This window comes from Leucoraja erinacea, chromosome 7 (genome assembly GCF_028641065.1).
Source record: "Leucoraja erinacea ecotype New England chromosome 7, Leri_hhj_1, whole genome shotgun sequence".
Taxonomy (NCBI): domain Eukaryota; kingdom Metazoa; phylum Chordata; class Chondrichthyes; order Rajiformes; family Rajidae; genus Leucoraja; species Leucoraja erinaceus.
Window position 1 is genome coordinate 76,188,902 of NC_073383.1, and position 15,475 is coordinate 76,204,376.

The following is a 15,475-nucleotide window of genomic DNA, read 5'->3' on the forward strand; positions in this document are numbered from 1 at the left end:
TTATGATAATCCCATTTACCAGCACTGTAGTTTAGTTTATTGTCACGTGTACTGAGGTACAAGTGGAAAGCATTTTGTTGCATGCTATCCAGTCAGCAGAAACATTATACATGATTACAATCAAACCGTCCACAATGTCAAGATACAGATTAAGGGAATAACATATAATGCAAGATAAAGTTCAGTAAAGTCCAATTAAAGATAGTCTGAAGATCTACAGTGAGGTAGACGGGAGGTCGGGACTGTTCTCTAGTTAAAGCCCTGTTCCACGGTACGAGTTCATTCCAAGAGTTCTCCCGATTCGAACTCGGAGATTTACAGTAATGGCCACTCGTCGGTATTCGGGGCTCTCGTGGACATTTTTCATCATGTTGAAAAATCTTCAAGAGACTTCCCGAACTTACCTGCCGTTAGCGAGTGTTCCCGATTACCTGCCGTTAGCGCTAAGAGACGTCCCCGAGCTCCGACGTACCCGCCACGTTCATTCTCCGTGCTTACCACGAGTTTGATCGGGAGAGCTCTTGGAATTGTGTAGTTTACACCCCAGCAGAATGACTTCTCTAACTTCAGATAGTCCCTTCAGATAGCCCTTGCTTTCTCTCTCCATCCCCTCCCCCTTCCCAGTTCTCCAACTAGTCCTACCATCTCTGCCGACTTTCTATCTTTGACCCGTTCCCAACCCCGACATCAGTCTAAAGAAGGGTCTCGACCCAAAACATCACCCATTCCTTCTCTTCTTCAAGATTCAAGATTCAAGATAGATTTAATTGTCACATGTGCCTGATGGCACAGTGAAATGAATTACCATACAGCCATACAATAAAAATCAACAGGACACAACACACTATAGGGTTTAACATAAAACATCCCCACACAGCAGAATCAATGTTTCCCACTGTGTGGGAAGGCACCAAAGTCAGTCTTCTTCCTCCACTGTTCCCCGTGGTCAGGGCCTCCCCAAGCCATCCGCAGTTGCCGCTACGGGCGGTTCGATGTTCAGGACAATTAAAGATAGTCTTAAAAGTCTACAATCGGGGCTGACGGGACGTCCTCAGCGGCGTGGACACCAGAGTCGGCCCCCTCCTACCGGAGTCGGCGGCTTCCAAAGTCCGCAGGCCGCGCCAGGAGGAGACTGCTGCTGTAGGCCCTCTGCAAGGCGCCCCAGGACTCCACGATGGCCGTCAGCATGTACAAAAATCTCACCGACGCGGTGGAAGCTCTCCGTACCAGAGCTCCTCGATGTTGGAGCAACGGCTCAACGCTCCGGAGCTCCAACGGCGACCCGGGTAGGCATTCCCGCTCCGACGTGACTCCAGCGCGTTCGCTCTCCGTGCTTACCAGCCGAGTTTGATCGGGAGAGCCCTTGGAATTGTCCGTCCAGTTTAGGCCGCAGAGGTGGGGGGCGAGGACGTGACTTCAGAAATAGTCCGTCCCCGCCATAGCCCTTGCTTTCTCTCTCCTTCCCCTCCCCCTTCCCAGTTCTCCAACTAGTCCTACCATCTCTGCCTACTTTCTATCTTTGACCCGCTCCCAACCCCGACATCAGTCTAAAGAAGGGTCTCGACCCGAAAAATCACCCATTCCTTCTCTTCATAGATGGTGCCTCACCCGCTGAGTTACTGCAGCATGTTGTGTCTACCTTAACCTGTCCATGTTCTCCTGAGATGCTGCCTGACCCGCTTGAGTTACAGTCATAGAGTCTTACAGCATGGAAACAGGCCCTTCGGCTTAACTTGCCCACACCGGCCTACAGGTCCCATCTACACTACCAGCCTGTGTTTTTTCCGATATCCCTCTGAACATGTCCTATTAATTGTACCTGTCTAAATGACAGTACTTTTGTGTAAACTGGTTCCTGGGAACCATCATCTCCAAGGACTTTAAATAGGGGGCTACCATCAACTCCACAGTCAAAAAGGCACAACAGAGGATGTACTTCCTGCGGCAGCTGAGGAAGCACAATCTGCCACAGGCAATGATGGTCCAATTCTACAAGGCCATCATAGAGTCTGTTCTCACCTTCTCCATCATGGTCTGGTTTGGCTCAGCCACCAAGCACCACACCTGGAGGCTGCAGCGAATCGTCCGATCAGCAGAGAAGGTTATTGGCTGCAACCTTCCCTCCATTGATGAACTGTACACTGCAAGGGCCAGGAAGCGGGTGGGCAAGATCATCTCTGACCCCTCTCACCCTGGCCACAAACTCTTTGAATCACTCCCCTCTGGAAGGCGACTCCGGATTGTCAAAGCTGCCACAGCCAGACATAAAAACAGTTTTTATCCACGAGTAGTTGCTCTACTGAACAGCCAAAAATGTGTAGCCTCCCTTTGGTCTGGTATTTTGTTGGTTCACATGCTTGATCAATGGTGTTTTATCATTAATGTTTTATTATTATTAATGTTTAGTGTTTTCTGAGCCATTCGTAACTGTCACCGTATGTCATGTTGTTACTTGTGGGCGGAGCACCAAGGCAAATTCCTTGTATGTGAATACCTGGTCAATAAACGTACTTACTTACTTACTTAAACCAGCCCCTGGAGGGTGTAAGGAGTTTAGATGTTTTGGATGGGTACCAGATATGGTGAAGCATCTTGGTGTAAATTCAGCCTATTTGCTCATTTGTGACATGGATTATGTATTTGGCTGAATATTTTGCTGAGGCAATGAGACATATAACAGATGGCTGCTATTTAAAAAGGATAAAGATTCCAAGATAATTTCCCTTACTTTACTGAATATCTGGAAGCAAAGTCTTGCCTCCCTTGTTTAGCTGTGTGTAGTTTAGAGTTCTGGGATTTCCAAAAATGCAAGGCACTAATTGGGGGGAAAAAAATGTTTTTAATCTGTTCATGCAATTAAATAATTCAGTACTTGATTATTTAATGGAATACAATTAGATGGTAAATAAAATTGATCCAAAGAAAGTCAGCAGGGCAGAAGATAGCACAACATGGCCAAAGATAGACACAATAAGCTGGAGAAACTCAACAGGGCAGGCAGCATCTCTGCAGAGAAGGAATTAGTGACTTTTCGGGTCGAGACCCTACTTCAGATTTAATGTTGAGGTTGATGGTGAATCCTGAAGCATCCAGGCCAATATCAGAAATCCAGTTTTCGGTGACGATTTGTTCGGTCTCAAGTAAGATATAATTTTAGACTTTTGGCTTGACTTTAGACTTGAGAAGTACAGTGTGGAAATGGGCTCTTCGGCCCACCAAGTCCGCACCGACCAGCAATCACTTCATACACTAGCACTGTGCTGGCTCGAAGGGCCGAATGGCCTCCTCCTGCACCTATTTTCTATGTTTCTTATCCTACACACAATGGACAATTTACAGAAGCTAATTAACCTACAAACCCGCACGTCTTGGTAGCGAGGGAGGAAACCGGAGGTCGCGGAGGAAAACCCCACGCTGTCACAGGGAGAACGTACAATCTCCGTACAGACAGCGTCCGTAGTCAGGATCAAACCCCACTGTAGGGCAGCAGCTCAACCGCTATGCCACCACCATTAATATTGATTGATTATTAATCAATACCACGAGTTTGTAATCAGTGGAGTAATTATGCGACTGAATTTTGATCCTATGTCTTATGGAAACAATGCACAGATATTTCTCACAGTGGATTTAGTTAACCATGCATTATCTCTTCTTTCTCCTCATAGGTCCTGTTTGTCCCCAGACACTGGTGGCACTATGTGGAATCCTTGGATCCTGTCACCATCAGCATTAACTCCTGGATAGAACTGGTAAAATATAACAGTTTCCTTTAAACATAGGAATTTTTTTACGATGCGATATGATATAACTTTATTAATCCCAGGAGGGAAATTGGTTTGCCAACAGTCATAAAACACAAGATCTATGAAACATGAAATTTAAGTGACAAGTGAAAAAGATTGGGGACGCAGGGGTGGGGGCGATCCCATGACAGAAGGGGGAGGAGTTGTACAGCTTGATAGCCACAGGGAAGAAGGATCACCTGTGGCGTTCTGTGCTGCATCATGGTGGAACCAGTCTGTTGCTGAAGCTGCTCCTCAGATTGACCAGTGTGTCATGGAGGGGGGTGAGCTGTATTGTCCAGAATGCCCTGCAGTTTGAGGAGCATCCTGCCCTCCAAGACCACCTCCCGTGAATCCAACTCCAACTCCGCCCCCAGGACCGAGCCAGCCATCCTGATGAGTTTGTTAATCCTGCTTGTGTTACATCAAGTGCTATGATCAGCATTCTTTGTCCAAAATGCTGAAGGAACTCAGGGGAGTCGGGCAGCATCTGCGGAGGAACTGGACCGAGAGCTTTACATGTCGGGACCCTTCTTCAGATCAGTCTGATCTGATCGGTCAGTCCAAACCCGAAACATCACCTGTCCATTTCCACCACAGATGCTGTCTGACCCACTGAGTTCCTCCAGCACTGTTAGAGGAACAGCATCTCATATTTCCCCTGGGCAGCTTACAGCTCAGTGGTATGAATATTGATTTCTCTCATAGAAACATAGAAACTAGGTGCAGGAGTAGGCCATTCGGCCCTTCGAGCCTGCACCGCCATTCAATGTGATCATGGCTGATCATCCAACTCAGTATCCCGTACCTGCCTTCTCTCCATACCCTCTGATCCCCTTAGCCACAAGGGCCACATCTAACTCCCTCTTAAATATAGCCAATGAACTGGCCTCAACTACCTTCCGTGGCAGAGAGTTCCAGAGATTCACCACTCTCTGTGTGAAAAAAGTTCTTCTCATCTCGGTTTTAAAGGATTTCCCCTTTATCCTTAAGCTGTGACCCCTTGTCCTGGACTTCCCCAATATCGGGAACAATCTTCCTGCATCTAGCCTGTCCAACCCCTTAAGAATTTTGTAAGTTTCTATAAGATCCCCTCTCAATCTCCTAAATTCTAGAGAGTATAAACCAAGTTTATACTCAGGTTTATACTCATTTCAGGTAGCCCCGGCATTCCCTCTCTCTCTATCCCTCCCCCACACGTCACACTAGCTTTTCGTTTTCACCCTACAAACAGCTGACAATGGCCTGTTTCCTTTATCGTTGTTACTTTTTTTTGCATATTGTTCTTTCATTGTTCTCTCCACATCACCATCTATATCTCTCGTTTCCCTTATCCCCAACCAGTCTGAAGAAGGGTCTTGACCCGAAACGTCGCCCATTCCTTCTCTCCAGAGATGCTGCCTGGTCCGCTGAGTTACTCCAGCTTTTTGTGTCGATCCCCCATCACTTTGTTTTGCTCAAGATTCCAGCATCTGCATTTCCTTGTGCCTGCATTCTTCATCCTTCCTCTAGGTGTCACTAATGCTTAGTTAGCCTTATTCTCATCTCTGAAGGTTGTAATTCATGTTCAGTTTCGAGATGCGACGCGGAAACAGGTCCTTCGGCCCACTGAGACCGTGCCGACCAGCGATCCCCGTACACTAGCACTATTCTACGCACTAGGGATAATATAAATTTTGTACCGAAGCCAAATTAACCTACGGACCTGTACGTCTTTGTAGTGTGGGAGGGAACCAGTGCTCCCGAGAAAACCCACTTGGTCACGGGGAGAACGTGCAAACTCCATACAGACAGCAGCCTTGGTCAGGATTGAACCCAGGTCTCTGGCATTTTAAGTCAGTAACTCTACTGCTGCTCCACCGTGCTGCCCCATGTACACACTATGTACACACTTTCTACAAGCCAGGTTACTGAACTTATGGACACCTCTACATGCAAGAGAACTCCCATAATATAATTACATTCAAAAGTACATTGTGTATATATATTAAAAAAATAACATGCTGGCGGCGTAACTCAGCGGGTCAGGCAGCATCTGGAGAACATGAATAGGTGCCATTTCTTCAGACTGATTGTGGTGGGGAAAGGGAAGACAGGTGGAAGAGAGGAGAAGACAGGCAGAGCCTGGCAAGTGATAGGCGGATATAGGTGAGGTGTTTTTTTTTTAATGTGGATGGTTGAATAAAGTCCAGAGGTGAAAACACAAAAGATGTAAGATAAGTAGGTAAGGATAGCAGAGGTGTGAATTGTTCTTTACACTAAAGGGCCTGTCGCACTTGGGCGACATTTTCGGCGACAGCCTGAAAAGTGGTTGTCGCGGCGTGGTCGGGGCGTGACGCGGGGTGACGGATGTAGTGAGACGCGGAGTCTCCCTGCCGCCCCTGGATTTTGGAACGTTCAATATCTTCAGGCGACATCTGGGTGGCTTATCATGTTGTGCGCCCTGTCACACGCTGACGTACGCTGTCCTGCGGGTGACGCTGACGTTAAATAAACAATTTATTTCTTAAAAAGTTATTGGTCCTTAGATTTATTGCAGATAAGTTCATTTCCAATGTGATTATTATACTTCCGTGTAGTCTTCTTGTGTTGTGAAGGCGGGTGACGTGGAGTGGCGTAGCTTGACGTGACGGTGACGCGGAGTGTCGTACAACTTGACGGGTTTTAGGGCGACCACGGGCGTCAGTCGTCGACGTTGGCAGTCGCCGAAAAAAATCGCAAAGTGGGACAGGGACAGGCCCTTTAAGGATAGCACAGTGGTGCTGCAACGGTGGCACAAACTAAACATATAGCAAACTGGTAGAAGTTGGTGCCTTCTATGGCCCGAGACCCCAGTTCGATCCTGACCTCGTGCTGTCTACGTCCGTTATTTGCACGTTCTCCCTGTGAGCACGTGAGTTTCCTCCGGGTGCTCCTGTTTCCTCAAAGACGGGTGTATTTGCAGGTTTATTAGCCTCTGTAAATTGTCCCAAGCGTGCAGGGAAGGGGTGAGAAAGCGGGATAACATAGAACTCGTGTGATCGAGGGATCGATGGTCACCGTGGACTGGATGGTTTGAAGGGGCTGTTTCCATGCGGTATCTAGCTGAACATTCAGTTTTAATCAACTCCATTCAATCAGTCAGCATCCTTATCTAAAGAGATCAAGCCAGTTCATTTCTTTCTGATAGCCTCATGTTTCTGGTATCCCCCTTGCAAACCTTCGCTTTCTCCTCTCCACTTTTGCCTTATCCTCTCCACTTTTGTTCCCATGCTAGAAACACAAGTAGATAGACACAAAATGCTGGAGTAACTCAGCAGGACAGGCGGCATCTCTGGAGAGAAGGAATGGGTGACGTTTCGGGTCGAGACCGTTCTTCAAACTCTTCAGGATCTGAAGAAGGGTCTCGACCCAAAGCGTCGCCCATTCCTTCTCCAGAGAAGCTGCCTGTCCTGCTGAGTTACTCCAGCATTTTGTGTCTACAGTGTAAATCAGCATCTGCAGTTCCTTCCAACAACACTACAATTTACAAGTAGTGCACATGGCCTTGTGCCCATTGATTTCATCCTCAACAATGCTGTCATCACACTCCCATCAGCTCAGTCTTGAACGTAACCGAGTTCTCACAGTCTTCTACGGCAGAGAATTCCAATAGTTCACAGCATTCGGCTCGCTGCTAAATCGTCTCTTATCCTGGTTCTGGCGTCTGCACAGATCTCAACGTCCTTTTGCGAATTAAATAACATTATGTCATCTCCCTCTACGATATGGAATGTGAAGTGCAACTCCCTGAGTAGATTCCTGCAGGAGTCAATCAATAACCTGTCTTCCGAGAGAACTGCGCAAAAACATTCTTAAATTACTACACCCAGTCAGACGTCTTCTCCATTGAAAGTTTGACTTTCTTTGGCAGTGTTTGATAACAGATTTGTTATGTTCCATTTCTCTTGTAGAATCTGTTCATTAAAATCTCGTTATGTTCTGGCACAAGCACAATTAGACACTTCAGTCTGCGTTCTCATGCATGTGTCATCGTCCTCTGGGGATTACTTGGCTCCCAACTGCTGGACAGTGGTCTGGTTGGTTAGGGTTCCTGTGTCGAGTGGTTATCTTCATCTTTGATCGGCCCTTGTACTTGAGGATAACAGGCTTGCACTCCATTTTCCATTGGTTCCAAGGTTGCCGAGGCCCCTGAGAAGTGGAAGGAGTCCCATGTTTTCCAGAGGAAGGCACAAAGTGCTGGAGTAACTCAGTGAGTCAGGCAGCATAAAGCTTTAAGGAATACGAGTAGAATTAGGCCATTCAGCCCATCAAGTCTACTCCGCCATTCAATCATGGCTGATCTAACTCTCCCTCCTAACCCCATTCTCTTGCCTTCTCCGCATAACCCCTGACACCTATACTAATCAGGAAGCGTTACTGGAGAGCATGGATAAGTGACATATCTTTAGTCTTTTGCGATACAGAGCGGAAACAGGCCCGTCAGCCCACCGAGTTCGCCAGCGATCCTGCAGTCCACTGGCAATATCCTACACATTAGGGACAATTTACAACTTTACCGAAGCCAATTTACCTACAAACCTGCATGTTTTTGGAGTGTGGGAGGAAACCAGAACACCCGGAGAAAACCCACAAGGTCACAGGGAGAACGTACAAACTCCACCCGTAGTCAGGATCGAACCCGGGTCCCTGACGCTGTAAGGCAGCAACACACTGCCACTGCGCCACCGTGCCACCGAAGGACAGGACCCTTCATCGGACCTGGTTTTGTCATGATTTTTATCAAAGGAAGTTTAATTGGGAGGTGAGGGGACAGGTGGTGGAATTTTGCAGCTTGCATAGTCAGGTGTGCTGACAACTTAGATCAATATATTTTAATGCATCAAGGAAATTGGAGCTTATAGGTGTTTACATTCGACTTGGAACACAAGATGAGCCATGACATTGAATGGAGAGCAGGTTCAAAAGTCAATATTGCTTATTCCTTATTATAGTCATGCATTTGAAGACATTGTTAAAATGTGAGTTGGAGTTTAGTTGATTGTCATGTACACCGAGGTACAGTAATAACTTTAGTTGCGTGCTAACCTGTCGGCGGAAAGACGATACATGATTGCAATCGAGCCGTCCACAGTGTACAGATACAGGATAAAGGGAATAACGTGGATAATGTTTAGTGCAAAATAAAGTCCAATCAAAGATAGTCCGATGTTCTCCAATGAGGAAGATAGTAGCTCTGGACTGCTCGCAAGTTGTTGGTATATGTTGAAAGGAAAATAAATCTAGGTGCTATCATGCGTTAATCTATAAGTTACGTGACCAATATTACGAAACAAATGTAAAGCTTACAATGGACCGGACGTAGATTCTTACTGAATCCTGAGCTTTCCCCCCCACTCGTTTGATGCAAGGACCAGTCACACCCTGGCCAATCCCTCTTCTCCCCTCTCCCATCGGGCAAAAGGTATAGAAGTGTGAAAACGCACACCTCCAGATTCAGGGACAGATTCTTCCCAGCTGTTATCAGGCAACTGAACCATCCTACCACAACTACAGAGCAGTCCTGAACTACTATTTACCGATTTGGAGACCCTCGAAACTATCTTTGATTGGACTTTACCTTGCACTAAACGTTATTCCCATATCATGTACCTGAACACTGTAAAGGATTCGATTGTAATCATGTATTGCCCTTACGTTGACTGGACAACACACAACAAAAGCTTTTCACTGTATCTCGGTACACGTGACAATAAACTAAACTGATACTGTCTTTATTTTTTGTACAGCACAGCGAAGGCGTCCATCTAAAAGACTCTTAAGCACCACTATCATACCTGCCTCCACCGCCATCCCTGGCAGCATGTTCCCAGCACTCACCACCGTCTGTGTAAAAAAATAATTGCCCCGTACATCTCCTTTGAACTTTGCCCCTCTAATCTTCAAGTTACGCTCTCTAGTCTTAGACATTCCCACCCTGGAAAAAGGTTCTGAATGCCTACCCTACCTATGCCTCTCAAAAGTTAATAGAGATCCATCCTGTATCTATCAGGTTTCCTGATTAGTAAGGGTGTCAGGGGTTATAGGGCGAAGGCAGGAGAATGGGGTTGAGAGGGAATGACAGATCAGCCATGATTGAGTGGCGGAGTAAACTTGATGGACCAAATGGCCATATTCTGCTCCTAGGACTTATGAACTTATGTATCCCCTCAACTACCGGCACTCTAGAGAAAGTAACTCAAGTTTGTCCAACCTCTCCTTGTACCAAGTGCCTCCTAATCCAGGCTGGGATCTGGTAAACGTCTTCTGCACCCTCTCCTAAACCTCCACATACTTCCTCTCATCGGGTGACCAGAACTGCAAGCAACACTCCAATTGCGGCCTAACCAAAGTCTTATCGAGCATCATGACTTCCTGACTCTTATATTTAATGCCCCTGATGGATGAAGGTTAGCATTGAAAGACAACTGAAGTTTTTTTTAATTTGTATATTTAAACTCTTTTGGTGTCCTTGCATTGCATGCAAAGGTGGATTAGCGCAGGTGGTACTGCATGCAGTCTTGCAACATTGCATGAAGTTCGCGCCCACCTTGAGTACAGCCAGATTTGTGGAGAACTTTAATGAGGCAGCAGGCCACCCTCATGACTGAGGCTGGTATCACATGTTTGAAAAGCAGTTGACTTGTTAGGCCACATGCCTCCAGAGTCATTGTGGTTTCCTGAATTTTGATACACATGTCTTCAACGTTACATTCCCCGGAGATTTTAAGTGAGTCACTTCCGATGTTGATATTTGGCAGCATCCGTTAGAGGTGTCACGCAGCTCACTCAGATTAAGATAGGACGTTACAGGCCCATCTGTATCCATCTGTCATTTTCACGATATATGCAGAGGAATATGGGGGGTGATCTTATACAGGTGTATAAGATCATGAGGGGAATAGAACAGGTGGATGCACAGTCTCTTGCCCAGAGTGGGGGAACCGAGGACCAGAAGACATAGGTTTAAGGTGAAGGGGGGAACGATTTCATAGGAATCTGAGGGGTAACTTTTTCACACAAAAGGTGGTGGGTGTCTGGAATGCGCTGCCAGAGGAGGCCGTTAAGGCTGGTACTGTTGCAAAGTACAAGAGACCTTTGGACAGGTACATGGACAGGACAAGTTAAGGGGCTGTTCCACTGCGGGGACCTAAACTGCGAGTTCAGAAGAGTTTGCCCTCGACTCATACTCGCAACATGGTCGACACGAGGTCCTAGGAGGTCTTTGTAACTCTCCTTCATGCTCGAGAGTAGTCCCTGCATACTCGAGGCCTCAGCTAGGTTGTGGCGTATTTTTCAACAAGTTGGAAAATGCCCGTGAGTAAAACAAGGTCGCCATGGAAAAAAAATTGATTTTTTTTTTTTTTTTTTTACTCATAGGTTTAGTCGAGGTAGGTCGTAGTAGGTCGGCATGTTATTCGTAGGTAATCAAGAGTAGTTGAAGGTAGTCAAAGGTAGTTGTAGATAGTCTTCAACATAGTTGAAGGGACGTCGAAGGAGATCGAAGAAGGTCGTCTTCACTCTCCACTATTCGGTGTCCAATTTTCCCGAAGCTAGTCTTCAACATAGTCGAAGGAGGTCTTCAACATGATACTTTTTCAAACTCTCCTAAACTCGTCTAAACTCGCCAATTAGGTCGTCGTAGTGGGACAGCCCCTTTAAGAGAGATATGGACCAAATGTAGGCAGGTGGGACTATATAGCTGGGACATGTTGGCCGGTGTGGGCATGTTGGGAAGGGCCTGTTACCACACAATATCACTCTATGACTCTATGAATGATAATAGTTGAGGAAGGAACTGCAGATGCTGGTTTACACCGCAGATAGACACAAAATACTGGAGTAACTCAGTGAGACAGGCAACATCTCTGGATAGAAGGAATGGGTGAAGTTTTGGGTCTCGACCCGAAACGTCACCCATTCCTTTTACCCAGGAATAATGAATAGAGTCATTCAGCGTGGAAACAGGCCCTTCAGCTCAACTTGCCCACGCTGACCAACATGTCCCATCTACACTGGTCCCACGTTACTTTTGGCCCCTATCCCTCTAAACCTGACCTATCCATGTACCTGCCTAAATGTTTCTTAAAAGGTTTGAATCTTCATGTTAATCTTCAGCTAACTTAACTGAAAGCAGATTAATCTGCTCAGCAGCTTGTTTAGGGGGTTTTCTTATGAACAAAATGGTTTGCTTTAGAAAAGGTTCATGTGATAGGAGCAATTAGGCCATTCGGCCCATCCGCTATTCAATCATGGCTGATCTATCTCCCCCTTCTAACCCCATTCTCCTGCCATCTCCCCATAACCTCTGACACTGTACTAATCAATAATCTATCTCTGCCTTAAAAATCTCCATTGACTTGGGCCCTACAGCCTTCTGTAGCAATGAATTCCACCAATTCCCCGCCCTCTGACCAAACAAATTCCTTCTCATCTCCTTCCTAAAGGAACCACCTTTAATTTTGAGGCTGTGATCTCTGGTCCTAGTAACTGGTCTTTAAGAAAATACATTTCATTGTGAAATGAAGAAAGGCACCAGTTCCATGTTATCCCACTTTCTCATCCATTCCCCCGACACGCCACGGGCAATTTACAGAGGCCTATTAACCTACAAACCCACACACATCGCCTTTTCATACCTCTGGTTTCTCTCTCCCATGACTCTCAGTCTGAAGAAGGGTCTCGACCCGCTGAGTCACTCCAGCATTTTGCGTCTACCAACACATCTCTGAGATGTGGGAGGAATCAGGAGGACATGGAGAAAACCAACATGGTCACGGGGAGGTAGACAAAAATGCTGGAGAAACTCAGCGGGTGAGGCAGCATCTATGAAGCGAAGGAAATAGGCGACGTTTCGGGTTGAGACCCTTCTTCAGACTGATGGGAGGTAGGGAGGGGAGAAAGGAGAAAGGAAAAGGTGGTGCCGAAGGGCTGAGGGAGAGCTGAGAAGTGGAGGAGATAGTAAGGACTACCTGAAATTAGAGGAGTCAATGTTCATACCGCTGGGGTGCAAACTGCCCGAGCGAAATATGAGGTGCTGCCCCGGGGAGAATGTGCAATCTCTGCACTGACAGCTCCCGCGATCAGGATCGAATCTGGGCCACCGGCGCTGAGGGGCAGCAGCTCCAGCGGCTGTGCTACTGTGCCGCTCCTCTGCTCGGGGTGCATGGAACCTGTCCTCGGCACGAGCCTGAATGACGAATAATCAGTGTAGGAAGAAACTGCAGATCTGTAGGAAGGAATTGCAGGCGCTGGTTTAAACCAAAGATAGGCACAGTAAACTGGAGCAACTCAGCGGGACCAGCAGCATCTCTGGAGAAAAGGAATGGGTGTCTTTTTTGTTGGGTCGAGTCCCTTCTTCGGACTACAGATGCTGTCATCATGTATTGTCTTTCTACTGACTGGATAGCACGCAACAAAAAAGCTTTACACTGTACCTCGGTACAATAAGCTAAACTCAGAACTGGGGGACTGTTTACCCTCCTCCCATCCGGGAGGTGCTACAGGTCTCTCCGTTGCCGGACCAGCAGGTTCAGGAAGAGCTTCTTCCCTGCGGCTGTTACACTACTTAACTTTGCACCTTGGTGATTGCCAGTCCCCCCCCCCCCCCCCCCCCGGACACTCCTTCCCCCAGAAAAATTGCACTATTACAACTGTTGTACATATATATATATTTTACCGCTCATTATTCTATGTTCGCTCTTCTGGGTGAGATGCTAACTGCATTCCGTTGTCTCCGTACTGTACACTGCACAATGACAATGAAGATTGAAGCTAAACATTTTTTTTTTTTTTTTTTAAATCTAAAAAAAATGTTTCGACCAACTATCCATCTTCTCCGGAGGTGCTGCCTGACCCGCTGTGCTACTCCAGCACTTTGGGTCCTTTTGTGATCTTTCTCAAGCAAACAGTGCAGATGGCCGTGATTTGCACATTTCTGTGCCTGGCCAGCTCATTGGGATGAATGCATTGCATTATTTGCATGGTTATTTATAACAGTAAACATTAACAGAAATGCATATTCATGCTCTCCTTTAGTTGGCCCCTGTTGCAGCATTGTCTTGTGCATAGCCACCCGTTTAAAGGTCTTGACTTCTAATGGACCTATGTACCTCCAGCTGGCACAGACATAAAAGGTTCATTGTGCATAGTAATGTAAATTTATTAATGTGACCTTTTTCAAAGTTACCGGCTGCTTCAGCATGTATTTAGTTAACTCGGGTCACGTTCCACACTAATCTATCATAGTGCTGTATTCTACAGTATATTTACAAATTCCCTGTTTAGCAACCACTAGTACAGCGGACAGCAATATTTACAGTCCTGGAAGGGGGTTTATGGGGCCAAGAAGGCTACAACGTTGAGGAGAATCAGTCTGAAGAAGGGTCTAGACCCGAAACGTCACCCATACCCTCCAGAGATGCTGCCTGTCCCGCTGAGTTACTCCAGCATTTTGTGCCTATCTTCGGTGTAAGCCAGCATCTGCAGTTCCTCCCGACACTAAACAAAGTTGAGGAATTGGCCGAGAAAAAATTACCGCTGTGTATTTTGTTCAAAGTTTGCAAATTATGTTGTCGTAAGTAATGAACAGAGACAGCCACATTTTCCAACCTCAGAGAATCTTTGCGTGCAGTGATGTAATGCTAACCATGTTAACTCCACAAGAAAAAAACTCTTCAAAGAAATGAAATAACTGACTGGGTATAAGTAACAGAATAAAATGGAAAAGCTCTCTTAAACATAGAAACATAGAAAATAGGTGCAGGAGTAGGCCATTCGGCCCTTCGAGCCTGCACCGCCATTCAATATGATCATGGCTGATCGTCCAACTCAGTATCCTGTACCTGCCTTCTCTCCATACCCCCGGATCCCTTTAGCCACAAGGACCACATCTAACTCCCTCTTAAATATAGCCAATTAACTGGCCTCAACTACATTCTGTGGCAGAGAATTCCACAGATTCACCACTCTCTGTGTAAAAAATGTTTTTCTCTGTCTCCCCATTCCTTGGCTCTCCCGTTCTCTGTCTCCCTCTCAGTGCCTTTCCCCCTCCGGCCCTCTATTCCCCTCCTCGCCTCTCCCCCTCCCCGTCTCTCTGCATCCCTCCTCCCCACTCTCTCCTCCCCTCCCTGTCCCTCCCTCTCCCTCCCTCTCTCCCTGCCTCTCCCTCTCCCCCCTCTCCCTCTCCCCCCTCCCCCTCCCTCCCCCTCCCCCCTCCCCATCCCTCCCCCTCTCCCTGCCCCTTCCTCTCCCTCTTTCCCCCTCCCCGCCTCTTCCACTCCCCCTTTTTTTCCCTCTCCTCCCCTCCTCCACTCCCCCCCTCCCCACCTCCTCCTGTCTCTCCCCCCTTCTCCGCTCCTCTTTTTCCCCCACCCTCCCTTCCCTGCCCCTCTACCCCCCTCCCCCTCCCCCTCCCTCTGTGTGATATGCCTGGTGCAGATTTATGTTTTATAGGCAAGGTATAAAGTGTGCAGTGGAGAGGAGAGAGGTGGATGTGAGTGTGTAATTTTGATAACACCATTGCGCTTATGAATGAGACCCAGATAGCTTGCTGCGTATGATTATGCTCACAAAGTAGCGTGGCTGCACTATATCACCTCGCGCCTTATTGTGGGACCTCCATAAATACGCCGGGCATAATGTCAACAAACAAGTGAAAAATACCTTGTTTA

The 15,475-nt window shown here is 47.0% G+C and overlaps 1 protein-coding gene across 1 annotated transcript in view; it reads left to right on the forward strand.

Annotated features, from left to right (window-relative positions):
- Positions 1-15,475, forward strand: part of hspbap1 (hspb associated protein 1) — a 137,136-nt gene that overhangs the window by 103,582 nt on the left and 18,079 nt on the right. Inside the window, exon 6 of the mRNA XM_055638784.1 lies at positions 3,669-3,752. Coding sequence (XP_055494759.1) covers positions 3,669-3,752 — 84 coding nt within the window. The remainder of the gene's footprint in view (positions 1-3,668; positions 3,753-15,475) is intronic.